Source organism: Curcuma longa, chromosome 9 (assembly GCF_044706935.1).
Source record: "Curcuma longa cultivar G26 ecotype Majalengka, Jawa Barat chromosome 9, ITB_CL_G26_1.1, whole genome shotgun sequence".
NCBI classification, from domain to species: domain Eukaryota; kingdom Viridiplantae; phylum Streptophyta; class Magnoliopsida; order Zingiberales; family Zingiberaceae; genus Curcuma; species Curcuma longa.
This window is the reverse complement of record NC_133869.1, coordinates 10,047,491-10,069,222: the sequence shown is the minus strand read 5'-3', so window position 1 is coordinate 10,069,222 and position 21,732 is coordinate 10,047,491. Positions and strand designations below refer to the sequence as shown.

Here is a 21,732-nt window from a genome sequence, read left to right as displayed (position 1 = left end):
CATCCGATTCCATAAAAGTTTCCATCGATCACTAGAGTAAAATCAAAAAGCGCAAACGGTACATCACTCTACCATCAATGTTCCAACGTTATTTTCCCAAAAAAATAATCCACAAACCGTCATAATTAAATTAAGAATTAATCCATAAATATTTGATTAATTCTGAAAGTATTTTATCATTGCACTATAGCGTAGGGACCATTTAAATTTATTACTATTTGATTGGAAGTGATGTCAATTAGTTAGTTAATTATTTGAAAATGACTCTAATTTAAATCTAAATATAATTATATTAATAATCTAAAATAATTCTCACTAATTTAATCCCGAAGTTAATCGAAGTATTTTTTTGAATATTCATTTTCTATTAAAATTTAAACTTAATCTTCTTAATTGTTTTTTAAAATACTTTACCGGCTATATCAAATCCATATGCACAATAAATATTATATTAAGTTAGCATTATAGTAGTTTTTAATTAAATATATTTCAAATTTTAAAATTAACTCAATTTTCATAGAGAATTATAATTTCAACCCCATTTATTTTCAAAATATTATAACTAATATTCTATAATAATATGTGATTATCAATGATGGATCGTCCATTGGCGAGACTAATAAAGAAAGGAGAATAAAGGATAGTCCGGTGCACGAAGCTCCCGCCATGCGAGGTCCGGGGAAATGATCCATTGTACGCAGCTTTACTTTGTCTTTGGCAAGAGGCTGTTTCCAGGATTTGAAAATATGATTCAAGAATAAGGTTCGGAGTCATACAATGTTCGAAAAATCAATCAGAGTAAAAAGGTATTCCAAAATTAAGTATGAGGTCAAATGACAAGAAACTAGTATGGAGCTAAATAGCTCGCAGTTAGAAGTAGGGGTTCGGCGAAAAGGGAGCGAAGTTTCAGGAGGAGGTCAGGAGCAATAACATTAGTCAATAATGATGAACGTTTATATTCATTAACGATAGAGAGTCGTGATAAAAGCACTATTTAATAAAAAGACATTTTAATTTTTATTTCTATCGTTTAAATTTAGGATAAAAAAATTAAAATTATCTTTTTTTATTATTAAAAGATTATTTAATTTTAAAAATTAAGATATGAAAAATATTTCAAATGCTCTGTTGATTTTCAATCGCAGTTACATTAAAACTATAACTACAATAAAATTATTTAATTAAGTTCAAATAATTTAATTAAATTGTTAAAGAGTATTTTGATGCAGTAATAAAATATTAAAGAAATAATAAAAAAAATCAAAATTTGAATTTAAAATACGATGAATTGTATTCTAAATTTATTTAATATGTAACGAAGAGAAAAGACTACATCTAGATTATTCAATTTTTTAATATACTAATATTTCATATATAATGTTCTAATACACCATGGAGGGTTCAAATGCTGATTCAAGGCCTATTGACATGCACGCTCCTGTGATGAGATTGCAGAAGAAGAAGAAAGACATATAAGACACTCCAAAAAAGAGGGTTAGAATGACATCGGAAGGGGGGTTCTCGACAAACCACTCCGACGCTTAAATTATGATTCGATGTAAGGAAGGAGTTTGAATGGCTTGGGAAAACTAGGGTTTATGTGTGTGTACCTATACCCATGGGCATATGTTACCTTTTTATAGCAGTTGGTTTCTGAAATATTAGTAACTGTTTAAGAAATATTCGGGCAAATTAGTTCCGTTCTGGAAAGATTTCGTCTATTGATATATATTCGTTTTTGTTGTTACATAAGAATTGGTTCTGTTTTCCCGATTTAAGCGGAACAACCACGTCTTCAAATAAGTATCACGTGCCGAAGATTAATGGGGGATATAGGAAGCAGGCTGAGACCAAGTCATGTGATCGGCACACGGTGCGGGAGGCATGCTGAACCCGCATCATGAGGTCGACACGGGATGCGGGAGGCATGCCGAGACCGCGCTATGAGGTCGACACATGCTTAAAGAGGCATGTCGAGATCAGAGCGGGAGGTCGGCACATGCTTAAGGAGGTCGGCACATGCTTAAGGAAGCATGTCGAGATTGGAGCAAGAGGTTGACACATGCTCAAGGAAGCATATCGAAACCGGAGCGAAAGGTCGGCACATACTTAAGGAAGCCTACTGAGACCGGAGCAGGAGGTCGGCACATGCTTAAAGAAACCTATCGAAACCGGAGCGAAAGGTTGACACTTGTTTAAGGAAGCATGTCAAATCCGGAACGAGATGTCGCACATGTTTAAGGAAGCATGCCAAAACCAAGAGACCAAGGTTTCTTTAGGAGTTCTTCAATAATTAATCAATACTTATATTTACTTCATTTTTCACTTATTTCTCTTTACTCAACGTTCATGTTATGTTATTTAACCTCGTCGGATAATATAATATTTTTTAATTAAATTAAAATAATTTTATTTTAGCATAAAATAAAAAAAAGATGAAATACTCTTCCGATATATTTTAAAATAGAATATCTTATATAACCATAAACGGAAATAAAGAGGACGCCATTTGCCGTTAACTTTAACCATCGTTATCCAAATATAACCCATAAATTTCGGCTTCGAGCTGGAGTCTGAGTCGTACCCGCTCACTTACCTCTCTGACTATTTGTCAACTCTGGCCCACTCCAGTTTAGCGTCCTCGTTATGTTTACTGATTGCAACTTCCTCCTTCGGGCACCTGGCTCTTTAGTAGCTTGCCAGTGCGGGGCCCATTTGGGCCCGCGGATACACTGAATAAGAAGGCAGGTGAAGCATTGGGCGGAGCCGCTTGCCCTACCTGTCCTCACGTGTTCCACCGGGAGTTCGACGGCTGGAGCTTTTGCCTTCATCCTCCGGACGCGCTTTTTAATCGGTCGGCGGTGGGCGACGGCGCCACCAACCAATCGAAAGGAAGGCAGAGAATTGAATCCGAATCGCGGTCGAATTCGATTGACTGCAGGTTTGATCGAGGCCTCGTTCGGACAAGGACTCATCGATCGCGAGCGCGGAGATCGAGAGCGCGATTTGACGAGCCCGCCCGCATTAATTTAGTCGAAGCCAAGCAAGGAATTGGGTATCCGAATCAAGGGGCTTTGGTTGGTTTCCTTGTCGGTTGGATTCGTCCCTGTTCCTGCTCGGGATCTCGGTTGCTGATTCGGTGTTTCTCGATCCGGCAACCTCCGGAGATCGCCGCCGGCGCTCGTCGAGCTGCGGCGTCGACTGCAAAGAAGTTGCCATCTTGAGGTTAGTCAAGCTCGATTGCGGGTTCTAGGGTTTCGAGTGAGTGTGCTTCCGATCGATGCCGAGCTAGCTAGGGTTTGGGGCTTGTAGAGTTTTATGTTTTGAGCTGCCTGTCTTGCGCAACACATTCTCGTGCAGAAAAGAGGGAATTTTGGTAGGTCTGGGCTTTCAGCGACGTTGTTGAGCGTGCACGAACTTATCGAGTTAAACCATTCCCAATATAGTGTTGGTCAATTCATCTATTCTATGGCTTCATGTTCTTGAATATTGTTATAGCATCCACTAGAATGAGTACGATCCTTGTCTAAACCACATGTTTGATAACTTTGATTATGGTTGCTTGAGTGGATTAAAGACACTGAACCTTGAGAGTTGGGTATATAATCCATCTATTTGTGTTCTATTTCTTCTTTTTTTTGTTGCTAACACTTGTCAATTTTGAATCTTCTGGTAAATGCGTGGTCTGTACAGAAATTGATGATTTTCTAGGCCGTTTCCCACGAGCTGGTGGCCTGCCCAAATGTAGAAAGTGACCTCTATCATTCTCAGTTACAGGAAAATTTACACTTTCTGCAGAAATCCTGTGCTTTCGTCACATATGGTGGCCAGGTTACAGTTGGCAGTAGGGTGTTGATGGTTTGGCTCCTAACTGGTAAACTTTTCAGACAATCTGTGTAATTGTCTGCGAAGAGAGAAATATGAATGCACATGCCTTCCCTGGGCAGATGGCTAACCAGATGTCTAGCCAAATGCCTGTTCCGCCTCAGCAGATTGGAAACTATATGACATCCCAGATGCAGAGTCTCGGACCTAGACCATTGGATCCTGAACTTCAGGAGGCTCGAAAAACCATGCAACAGAAGATGTAAGCAAGTTTTTATCTCACAATTTTGTAATTGTCCCTTCTTTTGGTAGCACTTATTTATAATCATTGGTGTCCAATTTCTCAGTATGATAGTGTATAGTGGTATTGGGCATTCATGGTCGACACTTAGAAATGTAAAAAATAATAGTTAAATTTGTTTAAACATTAAAATGAGTAACTTATCCATCCAATAAAGTATACTAATCAGTTCACAATCACAACTAAACAAGAAATACTCTAATTGACTAAACAGTAGATACCAAACAAGTAAACAGAATCCAAAACTTTTGTAGGATCCAATTCAAAATAAGCATAACCAAAAAGATGATGAAAAGAAGACAGATAATATCTCATTTAGATGAGGGTTGTTTTTTCATTTTACAGTGATAGAAGAGGAGAAATTCGAAAACAATTATAGCAATATTAGAAGAGAATAACATTGCAATTTAAAGAGGAGAGTTGGGGGAGAGGAGATGTGGAGAAGAAGATAGAAGATACCTTGTTTGGAGGAGAAAGAAATTTGCACTCTGCAACAGTGAAAGAGTAGAAATCTTTGAAGGAGTTGCAAGAGAAAACTAAGATTAAAAGAGGAATAAGCTGATATTAAAAGAGAAGTAAATAAAGAACATATGGAGACTATACCTCTCAAAAGAGAAGCAAAGGGTGAGGATGGCTGGATCAGTGGTTTGGGTTTGGGGTTCTGGTTGTTGGTAATGTTCTACAAGTTTGGAGTGCACTATTTCATGGGATTAGGAATAGCATAAAGGGAGTCAGGTGAAGAGGGAGTTTGAGGATGGGGGGAGTGATTGGGGTCAGGGTATTCACAAAAGAACCATATTTTTTTTATCTTACCGAATGCTTTCTCCTGAGTCGCCGTGCCCCCTTGATCGTATTGAGCAGCCTTCCTGGACCACATTTTGAAACAACTTCTTAAATGAGACTGTGTATTAGGTTTGTTATGCATTGCCCTATCAAAACTGCTTAGCTGGTTGTTTGGGCTGCTATTTTAGAACCATGTTTGATTGTATAATTTAACCATATGACGTTCCATGTTTGCTTTACCTATAAGGTATGAAGGAGGAAGGAAGTTGGACAAGTGAAAAAGGAAATAAAGAAAGGCAGTATATTGTATTCCTTCCATTCACTTCAGCCCATCTTGTTAATTTCGATGGAATAAAAATGAAGAAAGCAAATATTATGTTTATTAGAAAGACAAACTTTTTCTTGACATGTCCTCTTGATTTGAGTGAAATAAAATGGAATGATTTGATGGAATTAAATTCCTTCCTCCTTTCGTCTTGAGAAAATCATTTCTTTTTTTTCTTTCCCCTCCTATCTTTACCTAACTAAACACACCATTAGTGATGTATTATTTGCATGCTTATTCACATGTTATGTTCAATTTTTGTTTGTCTTCTGCGTGTTAGATTTTGTTTCAACATTTTTTTTTTCAACAAAAGTTGCCTCTTCCATACATGTTGCTTGATTTGCTTAAATTTTTTGAATTAATTGCATAAGATTTTTCCTAAATCTGCCACAGGAACTTAACCATGTCCATTTGACATTTCCATGTTTGCTTTTACCTATAAGGTATGAAGGAGGAAGGAAGTTGGACAAGTGAAATAGAAAATAAAGAAAGGCAGTATATTGTATTCCTTCCATTCACTTCAGCCCATCTTGTTCATTTCGATGGAATAGAAAGGAAGAAAGCAAATATTATGTTTATTAGAAAGACAAACTTTTTCTTGACATGTCCTCTTGATTTGAGTGAAATAAGATGGAATGATTTGATGGAATTAAATTCCTTCCTCCTTTCGTCTTGAGAAAATCATTTCTTTTTCTTTCTTTCCCCTCCTATCTTTACCTAACTAAACACACCATTAGTGATGTATTATTTGCATGCTTGTTCACGTGTTATGTTCAATTTTAGTTTGTCTTATGCGTGTTAGATTTTGTTTCAACATTTTTTTCAAACAAAAGTTGCCTCTTCCATACATGTTGCTCGATTTGCTTAAATTTTTTGAATTAATTGCATAAGATTTTTTCCTAAATCTGCCACAGGAACTTCACTCTATATTTCTTAAGAATACTGAAATCAATTTTTCGTAAGCTGACATACACTGCAGTTCAGTTCTTTAAAATAAACAATAACTAGGGGCTGATATTGATTTTTTTTCTTGTTAGATTATATTTCATATTTTATTTATTTATAATCGATTATTACACTGTTTTGTTAACATTACAAGTAAATTCATTTTTATTTAGTAGATAATGTGAACCAAAAAGTAACATATGTTTTTTTGAGAATGACTGTTTGTTGCTATATAATGGTCAGGTTAATAATGTATGTCCTTTTTGGTCATTCACATTCCTACATTGTTTCTATCATAATTTTACCATACACTTGAGTGGAAATTATTTTCATATCACAGTTTTGTTAAACACATGATTAGGTTTGCTGATGCTTGCTAAATTAAGTATAAAAACCCATTAAATTCTAAACTCTAGAATCAGATATGGTGTTATAACGGGCAAGGTTTGAAATCTTGAGCCGAGCTATGGTTTTAGTCCATGGCTGGCTTGAGATGTGCCATCGGTGCCATTGTTGATGTTGGAGGTGTGCCAACGGTGCCAGTGTCAGAAAAAGAGGAATAAGAGGAGTAGAAGACAAGGAAGTTTACTTGAAAGTGGAGAGATATTATGTGAGTCAACAATAGAGGAGAAAGAAGAGGCAGAGTGAATTGGCATTGGAGGAGGAGGAAGCTAGGGTTTTAGAAATTAAGGTGCGACCTTCGGAGAAGATGTGGAGCGAATGATGTGGAGGAGGAGGAGCTCATTGCAATTATTTGGAGAAGCCTTTGGAATATACATTATGTTGCATGTGTGGTTGGATGCCGGTCTTGGAAAAAGATGCAAAGTGGGTTCGTGATGCGGAGGAGGAGCTTGACACATTTATTCAGAGTTGTATCCAAAAGCATGCAAGCTGGATAGTGGGAATGGAAAATTTCGCCTATGCCATTCAGCATGGCATGAGATTTTAAACAGTGATTACGAGCATGCATCTTTACTTTCCCCTAAGCATGACATTACTCCGTGTCTCCCAGCTTGTATCTTAACTGCTTTCCAACACAGTCTAGCACTTCTTGTGGAGGTTCTTGCTTATAAAACCTGACACAACGAAGTATTTGAAAACAAAGTTTTATTAGATTTCAAACTGTTTGTGGAAAGTAATTACTTGACTATAGCCATTATCATCTAGCTTTATGGGGTTCAGTTGCTCATGAAGGATTTATTATTTATCTTCTAGTTAGAAATAAATACTATACAGTGATTTTCTCCTAATATGTAAATTTAGAAACATCAAGTCTCCACACTGCCCTGCTTAAATTGAAATCTTCAATCGCAATTGCTACAGGAATTCATCTAGTTGATCTATTAATTTTGGGATAACTTCAGTTAAGCCCATCATTCTTTCAGAAGAATTAATGTGATCTATGTAAGAATCTCAATTGAGTTCTTTATTTCAAATATCAATATGATATCTGTCCCAGGTTTTTTTTTATACAGTCTGCAACTTGCTGCAATAGTCCAGGATAAATTTATTGATTTGTGGTGATTATTGTACCTTCCCCTAGTATTTGTATTCTTGTGCAGTTACTACAACAAAGTGACTAGAGATGGTATCAACTAGAACTTTCAAGTTCATATAGGGCTTTGAGAACTTTATAAAATTCTAGAATTGGAAAGAGCCTTCATTATGGCAATAGAAAACTATACTTGTGGGTTAGGCTTTTCTCATCCGTAAAGCTGAGAATATACATCATAAGTAACTCTTCTAATTATTTTGGCCTTTTGTAATCTTATCAAAGTATCAAATGAATTGTTAAATTTGTATAACAATATTGATTTATTTCTTTAAATTTTCCAGCTATAATGCACTTCTAAAAAGAAATCAAACGTCTGCTGATGACTGGGTACGGAAGCTACCAGAAATTGTTAGGCGTTTGGAGGAGCGTATATACAAGGATACTCCCACAAGGGTAACTTTCTTTGTTATATTATGGTCCTTTACATTTTTGTAACATCTCTTTTCTAAAATATTGTGCTTCATTTATCTTTTTGATTCAGATATTTATTATTTTTGTAAACACTACTTAATTGGCTTCAATTCTAGAATTTGCTTAGGATAAAAGAATGTTTTCTCAAAGGAAACTTCATAAAATGTAATGTTTTTTAAGGTTATATTTTTGCATTGATCTAACATATGATATATTTCTAACCAGGAAGATTATTTGAATTTAGCTTCAGAGCCAATCGAAAATCGTGTATTATCAATAATCAAGAATGTTGTCGGTCAAAGCCGATCTTTGCCGCATCAGAATTTACCTTCCTCAACTACTAGCACAATGATTCCAACTCCTGGCATATCCAACAATATTGGTATTAATGCTTCTGTTTCAGTTCCACCAGAGAACCCTACACTTGCTGGCATCAATAATGCGATTGCTCCTCAAAATACAACAAACATGGGAAATTTTACCTCATATGGTCTTAATGATGCTGGTAACTGTTCCTCTTCCATCCTCTCATATGGCAAGTCTTTATAAGTTTTTTTTTAAAAAATAATATTTTTGGTATCCTTTGCTGACTTTTTTTTTGACATTCATATAGGAACAGTTTCAAGTAGTTACCATCAACAATCTGCCAATTATGCTCTTGGTGCAGGTGGAAGAAGTATGATGCCCTCAGTAACATCAAGTAACATGTCAAGACAATTTCCTCAGATGATACCAACTCCTGGATTTAATAATCAACATGTAGCTGCCAGTTCTGAGTCTTCTAATGTAGTCGGAATTTCTAACACTGACACTGCTGTGGCTCAACATCCACTCCAGCAAAAAAAATACACAGTAAATCAGAACAGCCATATGCTGCATCAAATTGGTGCTGGAATGAGGTCCAATGTTATTCACCAGAGTTCCCCCTATGGGATCTCAAATGGACTTCCAAATGGTACATTTGGTTTAGTTGGGAACAATGGCTCTGCAACATCAGAGGGTTTTGTAGCCCCACCTCCTTATGCTAGTTCTCCAAAGCCCCTGCAGAAGAACTTTGATCAGCAACAGCACCAACTAAGAGAGCCAAGTAATCTTCTCCTATCACAAGCATAATATCTGTGTTCTTTACTTGCACGTTTACTTCTCTGGTTCTCTGCTTTATGTTTGTTTTCATTGGACTATTGATGTTATCAAATATAATATGTTACTACTATCTATGTTGTAGCTTCTGCTAGTTTACTTATTTACTATTGTTAATGTATGAGTTTCTTCTTCATAACAAACTAAGTAGATGTTAGCCTTTTCCCTATCTGCAGCATCATTATCACAACAACTATCATCCATCGTTGATGATGTCTACAACTCAAATGCAACTAATGCTACATCCTCTGAGACATTTCGTGGACCTGATTCATCTGTTTTATCTGCTATGAACAACATGAATGCTGTAAATTTGCATCCTAAGTTAAGAACCAACTCAGGTTTGCTAAACCACCATGCTAGTTTACAATCAATGAGGCTTCCTTTGAACATAAGAGCCCAATTTCTCAATCAATCAGAGAAATTGAATTACCAGTCATCCCAGTCAACCAGTGAAAATTTACTACAATCACCACAACATGCAGAACAATCTTCACAGCAGCCTAGTCAAGCTTACCCACAGTATGTTCCAAACCAGCATCAACTATTACGGAGACATCAAGGTAGCATACAGAACCAACAATTGATGCCAAAGACGGATTCTTTGAGAGATTCCTCAGTGGCTTCACATTTTGCTGAGCAGCTAATACCTGGTAATGCAAAAATAGTCTATTCCGATCCTTTGATTCAGTCATCATCTGCACAGGACCAGTCTCAGACACAATACCACCAGATTGGTTCTGCAGAGGACCATGCTAAAAGTGTTCAATTCCTTGGTCATCTGGGCTCTCAAGGGTTTCATGTCTCAGTGTCAGAGGATTCAGAACCTCTGCTGCATCCAAATGTGCAGTCTGATGGATTTTCAGACAAGTTTGATCATTTGTCGAGTGGACTGCAAGCAGAGGAGCTCCAGTTTCAGTGGAATTCTCAACCATTACATGCAGCAGATAAATTATCCTGTCAACAACTTCAGGAGGAGCTGGAAAGAACAATAAGGCAAGATGACCCTCAGCGATGCGATCTATCTACTAGAGATGTGAAATCTGAACATGAAGACTATATAAAGAAGCAAAATTATATTAAACAAGTAAGGTGGTTGCTATTTCTACACCATGCTCGCCGGTGTCCAGCACCCAAGGGATTATGCAAAGAAGCTAACTGCACTAAAGTTCAAGAGTTGGTTTTGCATATAGACACCTGTAAGAATGAACACTGTAATTTCCCACGCTGTTTCCAATCTAGGAAACTTGTTGGGCATATTCGCAATTGCAAAGTGCCCGATTGTCCTGTCTGCATCCCAGTGCGCAACCATTTAGCTGCAAGTTATAAATCACATGTTCTTGCATTATCTGGTACCGCTGAGGATACTGAAACAAAAAAGGTTACTGAAACAATAAAAAAAGACACCATGCCAACTGAAAATTCTGAGGACAAGGAGTATTTGGCTAAGCGCCTGAAGGTTCAAAATACAACGTTTTCTCCTAACAATGATTTTTCACGAGTTCTGTTTTCATCTGGGAATCAAGCATCTGATCCCCAGGAGGTACAGTCTTTGGAATTCAAACAAACTCTTCCTGCTATTTCTGAGGTGATCATGAAGATGGATGAATCTTCTGGATCCAGGCAAGACAAAAAACCAACTCTTAGCAGTACAAGCAATGGGGTTATAAGTTCACCAAACTGGAAAAAAGAGCCTATTGTTACCAAGTCTGTTGATGTTCATGTGAAACAAGAGAGCATGTTGGTTGATAATGTGCCAGACCAGTCAGTCAGTAATATCAAGCAGGATCATGATAACCTACAAACAGATTTAGTCAGTGGAAATAAATCAGGAAAGCCAAAAATAAAAGGTGTTTCATTGATCGAACTGTTCACTCCTGAACAAATTAAGGAGCACATAGTTGGTCTGCGGCAATGGGTTGGTCAGGTTAGGTTTATGACACTCATTAATTTTGTTTGATGCCAGCAATATTAAGTTATCATCTGAGTAGTTTTTCTTAGATAACTAATTTTCCTCTCTCTCTCTACTATTTCTTGCTTCCTTCAAAGTTAACTGAGTTAGATTTTTTGATGTTTAGCCTTATATTATTTATATATTACATCCTTCTACCTTTAGTTTCTGTTGTCATTCCTAGGTGACAGAACTTCTTAGTACCTTAGACAATCCTTCAAAAGTTAATTTATACTACTTTAAATAAACTTTAATTGTCAGTTCAAAAGTTGCGTTGAACTTGCACCTGAGTGTGTTTTTGATTTAGGCATTTCTTTTTTTAGAGATGTATCTGAGAAGAAATGTCTCAATCTTTTCTGGTAAATTCTTTCTGTGTAGATCTGATTTTTAGTTGTCTGAGGTTCAGGTCCCTGAAATATGCTAGCATTTAGGCTTTTCTTAGGGGTTGAAGCTTATGTTGAAAGGTGAGCACTCAGATCTTAAATTCTTTTTCTTTTGAAGTTAAGAGTCACACAACTTCTGTGGTACTTGAGTCCTTTCTACCTTCTTATCATTTAGGTAAAGTTTGCATTAGTTTTCTCTTGAACCAGAGATTACACTACTTGTTTTTCTAATTTACAACTATTTTGGCCAAAGCAATTTATAGAGACAAGATATTTGGACAAGCCTAGATTAAATGGAATCTATTTTTCTTCACTAATCAATTTGTAGAAGGCACATTGAAACAACTTAATAGTTGATAGTGATTGTTACATGTTAAACATATTCTTCAATTATTCTCTTAGAGGCAAAGAACATGTGGTGATTCTGTTGACAAGGCAATGCACAAGATATAACTTTATCATAATGGTGAAAATGCAGATGATCACTTGTATATTTGGTATGTCCTTATTTTGTAGCCAGTTTAGGCAAGTCACTAGATTTATTTAAGTCTATCAAAAATCCTTTCCCTCACTGCACCTACATCCACTGACATAATGTCTATTATGTAGTATATTCTTAGTATCAATATAATTTTAATTGCTTGGATTCCAAATGGACAATCTATATCAAATTCATTCATAGACAACTTTAACTGAGAAAGCAAGTCTATCTTTGTGTATTTCTAGCATACAATTCTGGAGGATGCTTCTGAAGTTGTTTTCTACATGTCATACATTTTTTATGTTCATCTAAGCTGATGTACTATCATAAGCTCTAATTCTTTGCCAAAAAGGGTTCATCTGTTTATGTATTCAATTCTTAGATTTTAGAAGTCCACATGAATGGAAGAATGAATGATGTAGAGCAGCAGATCTCTTGCAATAATTTAAAAAACAATTAGTTTGTTCATTATGGCTGGACATTTTTTTTCTGGTTTCTACACTAGCTGGCTTTCTTACCTACATGTACTCTTTCACTCGGGTGTGTGCGTGCAAATGCGGGCGGGCAGGTTGTGGTGCATGTATGCAAGTAGCTGTGTGTTAATCTTCATATTTCCAACACTGTAGCAATGCCATGTGGCATGTATGATTAGAGGTGCAAACGAGTCGAGTTGAGTCGAACTTAGTTGTAGGGGTGTAATCGAACCGAGCCGAATCGAATAGTAAGAGGCTCGAGCTCGAGCTCGGTTCGTTTTCCCTAAGCTCGAGTTCGGCTCGAGTTCGATTCGAGCTTTAATTCTTAAGCTCGAGCTTGGCTCATAATGTAATTAAATAGTTCGCGAACAGTTCGAGTTCGGTTCAAATATGACTCGTTTAAAAGTTAAATGAGGTTAGTTCGAGCTCGGTTCGAAAATAACTCGTTTAAAAGTTAAACGAATTTAGTTCGAGCTTGGCTCGTCAATATATAATATATATATAATTCATGTAATACACACACATACATTCGCGAGTCTCAACAAATACGTTCGTGAGCCTTTAAACGAATATGTTCGCGAGCTCACAAACCAAATATTGTTAAGCTCGAGCTCGGCTCGATAATATTTTCGAGCTTGAAATCAGGCTCGAGCTCGGTTCGTTAACTTAATCGAACGAACTCAAATAAATTTTTTTTCGAATCGAGACTCGAATAGCTCGCGAGCAGCTTGACTCGTTTACACTCCTACTTAGCTATGTTCAAGCTTGTTTATTAGAAATCTTATCGAGCTCGAGTTTTTTTTAATTGAGCTCAACTTTTATTATTTTTAACATATTATGAATAATTTTAGACTATAAAAATTTATTAATTTTGTATATTTGAATAAAAAATTAGGAAGTAAATTTATAATTAAATTTTACTTAAATTAATAAATAAGTTTGTTCATGAATGTTAACGAACCAAGTTTATTGGTATTCAAGCTTTTATTTTATATATTTTTTGGACGAGTATAAAAGAACTTTATCGAGCCTAATACCAAGTTTGTTTCATTTAGAGCCCTATCTACGATGGAAACTTTATTTCTTGGGGACAACATTAAGATTCATGTATAAAAAAACTGCCCCTGAGGTTACAGTGCAGTGACAGGGTGCTTGTGCAGTTTTTCAAGCATCTAAGGATTGAGTCCCAGCTGTGGCGAATTGTTGGATGAATTTCTCTCAATGGGCGGTTAACGTAAGAACGCTATGCTGCTGGGCCGCCTGCTGCGAGCACTTCCTGATTTACTCTGGTGGCCAGTGGGAAACTTCTGTGGGACTTAGTCGGTTACTCTCAAGATTAATCGATCCGAAGGATTGGATATTTGGTGCCAACTAAAAAAAATGTATAAAAAAACTGCAACTGCTGTTGGACTAGATCCTATGCAAAGGATGCCAAATAGTTGGGATGCATGTTCTTGTTTTTTTCCATTGCACTGTACTAATGGTTTAGATGGAAGAAACTTATAAATCTCTACCTGTCCCTTGTCAAATTGGCTTCCTCTCCCTTTCTGCACTTGCCATTTCCTGCAAAAGCTTATGAAAATTCCAGGCTGTGTCAGTGAGTATCGTGTGGGTGTGTACCTATGCCATGAGGCATGGATGGTGGAAACTTTACTTCTTCAGGGCAACATGCACCATAAGGTTCATGTATTAAAAAAATTGCGACTACTACTGGACTAGGACCCATGCAGAGGATGCCAAATAGTTGGGATGCTTGTTCTTTTTTGTCCTATTGAATGAATGGATTTGATGGAAAAACTTATAAACCTCTATCTGTCCGTCTCAGACTGTCTTCCTCTATTTTCTGCACTTATCATTTCCTGCAAAAGGTTATGGAAATTCCTAATGCCAGTATTTATGTTTCAATTGTTGATAGCCTACTAGTCATGTTTAGAATCACTAATTGTGTTTATTCAGATTTGAATAAGTTATAATTTTGATTTCAGAGTAAAGCAAAAGCTGAGAAAAATCAAGCAATGGAGCGCTCAATGACAGAGAACTCATGCCAGCTTTGTGCAGTAGAAAAACTCACATTTGACCCCCCTCCAATATATTGTTCCCCATGTGGCGCTCGAATAAAACGGAATGCTTTTTATTATACAATTGGGACTGGTGAAACCCGTCTTTACTTTTGTATTCCTTGTTATAATGAAGCTCGTGGTGATACTATAGAAGCTGAAGGATCTACTTTCTTAAAAGCAAGGCTTGAGAAGAGGAGAAACGATGAGGAAACTGAAGAATGGGTAAATATTTTATTGTATTTTCTTTGAATTTGAATGTTGCCTGGCTTTGTCTGATCATATCAAACTTATCCCATCTATATTTTCTACTACAGTGGGTGCAATGTGATAAATGTGAATCTTGGCAACACCAAGTATGTGCTCTTTTTAATGGTCGAAGAAATGATGGTGAAGCAGAATATACTTGCCCTAATTGCTGTATGGAGGAGATAGAGAAAGGGGAACGAAAGCCCTTGCCTCAAACTGCTGTTCTTGGTGCAAAAGATTTGCCTAGAACTATACTGAGTGATCACATAGAGCAGCGGCTTTTTAGACAGCTTAAGCAGGAGAGGCAAGAGAGAGCTAGGCAGCTTGGGAAAAGTTACGATGAGGTAAGCCTGATATTGTTGACTTATTGCACTTTTTCTTTATACAAATTGAGGTCTTAAAGAAGTTTGGGAGATTATAAGATTGAATTATTTATAGATACTTAATTGGTTATCTATAAGCGATCCCACCTATCTTCTATGTATGTTGCAGAAAAAACATAGCTGTATCTTGCATATTATTATAGTTATTCCAATCCTGTTATTTTTCTCATCTCTTCTTGTGCCACTGTTGATTTCTCTGATGGTATGTTGCTGTTCAATCCATTTTTAATTAGTAGATTGAACTGAAACCCCAGTTTCCAAGTTTCTAATTAAGCTTGTGGACTTGTTTTGTAACTTTAATCCTGAAGGAAAGAACATATCAATGGAAATTTCCAGGTTATTCCCCACATGTTAAACTGTTCCTTTGATCTTTTCTGTCCTTCACCATTGGAATCACTTGGAAATTTCCACATAGATTGGAATGGGAGCTAGCAATGAAGTTGCTTTATCATGGACCTAAAGCCTAGCACATAATGCTTCTTTCTTCTTTTATTGTAGATAGAACTCATTGTTTCTCTTTTCATTTGACTGATTCATTAGCTACACTTAAAAATAGATGGTCTGGTTCCGTAGATTTGTTTTGTCGAAACTGAACTAATATGATTTTTTGTCATTGATCAATGCCATTTTGGAGTTCTCTTGATGATTACTTCCTGTGGTAGAATTTCAGAATATAAGAATACTCAATAGTTGGAATCTCCATCATTTAACCCCTTTGTTAACTTGCATTTCTAGATTTTTACCTAGTTATTTGGACTTTTTTTCCTAAAAAAATCTTTTTGTTTCTAACATTTTTCTTTGTTCTAACTTCTAAGTTGAAATTTCTTCTCTTATATTAGGTGCCTGGTGCTGAAGGACTTGTGGTTAGAGTTGTATCATCTGTTGATAAAAAATTGGAAGTAAAGCAGCGTTTTCTTGAGATCTTTCAGGAAGAGAATTACCCAAAAGAGTTCCCCTATAAATCCAAGGTAGAATAGACATGTTCTGAGTGATCAATGACAATTATTCTTATCATTATTTTATGGCAAAGAAAAAGTTTAACCAAACCCCTGAATATAGTTAAAAGTGGCTTGAATTGGTGACTAATTCTCCAAATATCTGAGCTCATTTTTGCATTTTTCAGGCTATATTGCTGTTTCAGAAAATAGAAGGTGTAGAAGTATGCCTTTTTGGGATGTATGTTCAAGAATTTAGTTCAGAATGTTCATTTCCTAATCAGAGGCGTGTCTATCTATCATATCTAGACTCTGTTAAGTACTTCAGGCCTGAGATCAAGGCAGTGAGCGGGGAAGCTTTGCGAACTTTTGTCTATCATGAAATTCTGGTATTTAATAGACTGTGTTCTTTTCTTTCATGTATTAGATAGGTTTCAGGAAAACCTGTTTCTTCTCTGTGGGAACTTTTTTTTCTGGCATAAAAGCAATAATGATGTACTTTGATTGAACTCTGTTTCAATCTATTTGTCTGTAATATATCTTCTTTTTTTTTCTAGATTGGATACCTTGAGTATTGCAAGAAACGGGGCTTTACTAGCTGTTATATCTGGGCTTGTCCTCCTTTGAAGGGTGAAGACTACATATTATACTGCCATCCTGAGATTCAGAAGACTCCAAAATCTGACAAACTTAGGGAGTGGTAAGCTTGAAGGCATTTATTTCTTTTTTCCTTTCACTATCATTATTTGCTAGCTGCGTATTATTTGGATTATACCGTCCACAGGTACTTGACAATGCTACGAAAAGCTTCTAAGGAGAATATTGTTGTTGAGCTGATAAATTTATATGATCATTTCTTTACAACTATGGGTGAGTGCAAGGCCAGAGTAACTGCAGCTCGTTTACCATATTTCGATGGAGATTATTGGCCTGGTGCAGCTGAGGATATGATAAACCAACTTCGTCAAGAAGAAGACGGTAGAAAACAATTGAAGAAAGGAAAAACCAAAAAGACTATTACGAAAAGGGCTTTAAAAGCTGCTGGCCAGACTGATCTTTCTGGAAATGCCTCTAAGGATGCCCTGCTGATGCAAAAAGTAATTATTTTTTTCTGACTATTATAATGATCGCCTTGTAAAATCTTGACTGGCTTATCTTTACGTATTTTCATGTTTAGCTGTATCCTTCTTTTTGTGCGCGCGCGCATGAAAAGCCAAATATTCCAGCTATCTCAATCATCTTTCTGTCTTGCACAGCTTGGCGAAACTATATGCCCTATGAAGGAAGATTTTATAATGGTCCATTTGCAATATTCCTGTACACATTGTTGTATATTAATGGTATCTGGAACGCGATGGGTTTGCAATCAATGCAAAAACTTTCAGCTTTGTGATAGGTAAGTATTGTAAAGGCTAAACTTTTAGAATAAATCATACCATCAACATCGAAGAGACAGTGAAAAAACTAATTGTCTTGACTTAAAGGAACTAGGTGCTTGAATTGGGTGTTTGATAAAGGTTTATGTCATGGGCATTAATTGTTTCTATTTAGCTTCTTTTTTTTTTTTTCAAAAAAATAAAAAACTGATACCAGAATACAAATGTCAAATATTCTGACTTAACTGTTGGGCTACATTGATTTTACAGCTCACCCATGAAATAATTTCATTGACACACTTTTTCAGTAATATTCACATGCCTTTTATAGAAGTAGCTGAAAAATGTTTGAAACTGAAAATGATTTCTGTTTTGTGTGCAGGTGTCATGAAGCAGAATTAAGAATTGAGGAAAGGGAAAAACATCCTCCTAACAGTAGGGAAAAGCATATGCTATATCCAGTGAGTTCAGTTGACAGATTGCTCGTGTTTCCTGTTTTTACTTGCTCGTTTAAGTGTGCATTTGCTATGTTTTATCATAGAAAGCAAGATTTGGCATGATTGTCTATCTCATGTTTTTTTTTACAAAACTTTGGTGGCTGACTGTATGCCTCATTGCCTTGTAGGTTGAAATTAATGATGTCGCACAGGACACAAAGGACAAAGATGAGATTCTTGAAAGTGAGTTTTTTGACACTAGGCAGGCGTTTCTGAGCCTTTGTCAAGGGAACCACTATCAGTATGATACGCTACGGCGCGCTAAGCATTCATCGATGATGATCTTATACCATCTCCACAATCCTACTGCCCCTGCATTTGTTACCACATGCAATGTTTGCCACCGTGATATTGAATCTGGTTTGGGGTGGCGTTGTGAAAGTTGTCCCGATTTTGATGTATGCAATGATTGTTATAAAAAAGGTGGTATTGACCATCCACATAAGTTGACTAATCATCCATCAATGGCGGATCGTGATGCACAAAATAAAGAAGCTCGAGCAAAACGTGTTTTACAGGTAATTTAGTTGTGCATTTGGAATGATATTCATCATCATTGTTATCATCGTCTAGCCATGTTTAACCCAATCCTCAATTGAGCCCTAGGCAAGACTATATTACTAGTAATACTCAAAATATTTGAATTTTTGTTTTGTTAGATGGACTAATATTTTCTTTAGCCTCTATTTCCACCAATAAATTTAACTCTTCTAACTGTAGAAACTCTTGGTACCAATGCATATGCCCATACCATCTAAATCTATTTCCTCCCATTTTATCATCTATGAGTTAATTTTAGTCTAGTAACTCTACACATCCACCTATTTTCACATGCATTTTTTGTACGTCTTGTTTCCTCAACCTAAGAAGGAGAGCCTTGGTGCAACGGTAAGGTTGCTGCCGTGTGACTTAGAGGTCATGGGTTCAAGTCTTAGAAATAACCTCTTGCAAAGCAGAGTAAGACTGCGTATAATAGACCATTCTCCGGGATTTGTCATTGGCGGGAGCTTTGTACATCGGGCTGCCCTTTTTTTTTTTTTGTTTCCTCAACCAAGCATTCAGTAGCCTAAGGGGATCCTATCATTGTCTTGTAGTTTGCTTGGAATGACAAACAAACTAAAATCCTTTTTTGGTTGGGTTAATAGATACTTTGAACATGAGCATTGCTAATGGGGAAACAACCTGCTATTCTTGTTATCAATTGAAGAATTCTGAACAAGCAGTCCAAGAAAAGCTGATTCAGAAATTCCTGTAGATAAAAGAGTTTGGCATGCAATTTGTCATATCGTTTAACACACATTATATATGATATTTATTGTGAATCAAGTATGGTTTGAACAGTACTGTTGCTAAAAGTATTTATTAAATTGCCTTGTTGAAAATAAATAAATATTTTACTTACGATAAATCACTAAAGCAGATTTATCTTAAAGGTTTACATGCATAAGACTTTAGCTAACTTTGTCACAAGCATAGCAACCTCTTAGTGTATAATAGCTAAACTTGTAATGCAACCTATAGATTAGCTCTTAGTTTCTGGATTTGTTTGTCTAAACTCATTATCTAAACTTCTACTCATAGAATTATGTGCAAATCCCACTCCAAAGAAGTAGACACTACAAAATCATCCAATGTGAATAGTTTGCAATTTGCTGTATTTTTTTTAATCCAGTACAATAACAGGTCACACCATTTTTCAATCTCATTTGTTCACTCATCTGGTTCTGTGCTGCAGCTTAGGAAAATGTTGGATCTTTTGGTGCACGCTTCGCAGTGTCGCTCTCCTCAATGCCAATATCCAAATTGCCGCAAAGTTAAAGGTCTTTTCCGCCATGGAATTCAATGCAGGACGCGTGCTTCTGGAGGTTGTGTTCTGTGTAAGAAAATGTGGTACCTCCTCCAAATACATTCTCGTGCTTGTAAAGAATCAGAATGCAGCGTACCGCGGTGCAGGTACCTTTCCTACCCTCGTAGACTTCCAACATTCTGCTTACATGACAGCATGACACACACCATTTCAAATCTCTCCAGGGATTTGAAAGAGCACTTGAGAAGATTGCAGCAGCAATCTGATTCCAGAAGGCGGGCGGCAGTGATGGAGATGATGCGACAACGGGCAGCTGAGGTTGCAGGGAGCACTTGACAAAGAAAAACAAACTGTACATAAACGCGTTTTTCTTACACAGACTCAACGTTAGTGCAACTTCCACCCTGCAGAATTTTGCAGTTTGCATCCACATCCAGCGATGGAGATCAGGGATAAGCTACCAGATTCAGTTGGCATCAAGGTAAGATCACACTTCCATCTCTACTCAGGAAGTCCATTGTGGTGCAACCCGTTGTGCCGACCGTCTAAGGTTTCGGCAAGCCAGAGATTGCCCAGAGGTCATTCTTTTGTTTGTCATGCTGTAGTTCATCGCCCACAAAGGGCGTTTGTATCATAGCCACGCTAATTCATCATCTAGGAGCATCTTCGATCAAGTTTTATTTCCCTAATTTTTTCTTCTTCTTATTTATGTGCTCAAATGAATGTCTAGAGAAAGAATGTGGGACTGGACTACCCTTGTGCTTCAGTAGCCCTCCCCATTATGATTTTGTAGAACGCACTGCTCCTTGCAATGAAAAATAACTAGAAAGTTTTAGTTTTATTAATTCCTCTGTGTTTGGTGTAAAATAAGTTGTATATACCCTTTGATAGATGGCTTGCTATCAACTTGCTACTTGAGAAATTTGTTTGTTTGTAAGCCTAAATTTGATTCTCATGGCGGTTCATATTTTCGTCATTCCTAAAAGATTTTTAGCCATAATGCCCTTCAAAATGACCTAGATGCTTCCACTTGTTGATTACTGTTTAGGCTTTGTTGGGCATATAGATTATCTTGCAATGTAAAATAAGATTGCGTATAATTTGTTCTCAGAGTATGATTATGTTAGTTATTGCAAGGTAAATTTGTTGCAGTGGATAAGAGTCGAATTTTGACGAAATCGAAGTAGTGCCTTTTCTCGTTGTAATCAATTGTAGTTTTTCAATTTATCTCTTTATAGATGATTGTGTTTATCTCTTTATAGATGGTTGTGGGGCTGATTTTATCTTCTTTTTTTTGGCATAAAAAGGTAGATGGCTTATCCACTGCAAATCTGGCTCAGAATTTTGACTGCCATTCTCTGGAGTTCAGCTTAGTGTACTCCATGAACTGATCACCAGACATTTGTAACTTTGAATACAAACTAAGATTAAGTAATGAGTAACCAGCATAATGTCATTATTTAATGAGCAATTACTGTCCTACGAGTGTAGTAGAGTTGATACTCAGATGATAGAATTGCAACAATGAGTATTCGGAAGATGCCAGATTCGATACCGCTGTTGCCGACGTGTGCCCCTTAACCATGACAGCCTTCAGATGTAGCTAAATAAAGTTAACAATTGCAATCAACATCCTCATTCGGGTCATGAAAAGATACACCGACAACTAGACCATTTATGGGTAGCATACAATACCTTCATTGGCTATGAGCTTAGTTACATCCATGGCTTTAAGTATCGAGATGTGTCGATCAACAAAGAAATTTATTATTCCTTCCGCTGACCCACATCGGTATCGCGATCTCGCAGATGCGTCCGTCACTTATGCCCGATTCCCACTTTGCAATCCGAAGAT

The 21,732-nt window shown here is 36.7% G+C and overlaps 1 protein-coding gene across 1 annotated transcript; it reads left to right on the top strand.

Annotated features, from left to right (window-relative positions):
* Positions 1-3,697: 3,697 nt before the first annotated feature.
* LOC141834591 (putative histone acetyltransferase HAC-like 1) lies at positions 3,698-20,722 on the top strand. The gene is made up of 16 exons (XM_074721907.1): positions 3,698-4,087; positions 8,016-8,127; positions 8,371-8,650; positions 8,759-9,232; positions 9,462-11,212; positions 14,559-14,855; positions 14,948-15,223; positions 16,102-16,230; positions 16,386-16,586; positions 16,755-16,897; positions 16,982-17,294; positions 17,454-17,593; positions 17,956-18,034; positions 18,199-18,588; positions 19,806-20,023; positions 20,102-20,722. The coding sequence occupies exons 1-16, from the start codon at positions 3,921-3,923 to the stop codon at positions 20,211-20,213; spliced, it is 5,082 nt and encodes a 1,693-aa protein (XP_074578008.1). The 5' UTR covers positions 3,698-3,920; the 3' UTR covers positions 20,214-20,722.
* The last annotated feature ends 1,010 nt before the right edge of the window (positions 20,723-21,732 follow it).

Bases quoted from the DNA above. Each gene is read 5' to 3' on its own strand.
- LOC141834591 (XM_074721907.1), top strand. From the start codon at position 3,921: ATGAATGCACATGCCTTCCCTGGGCAGATGGCTAACCAGATGTCTAGC. The intron at 11,213-14,558 runs GTTAGGTTTATG...TTTTGATTTCAG, and splicing joins TGCGGCAATGGGTTGGTCAG to AGTAAAGCAAAAGCTGAGAA. The intron at 16,231-16,385 runs GTAGAATAGACA...TGCATTTTTCAG, and splicing joins AGTTCCCCTATAAATCCAAG to GCTATATTGCTGTTTCAGAA.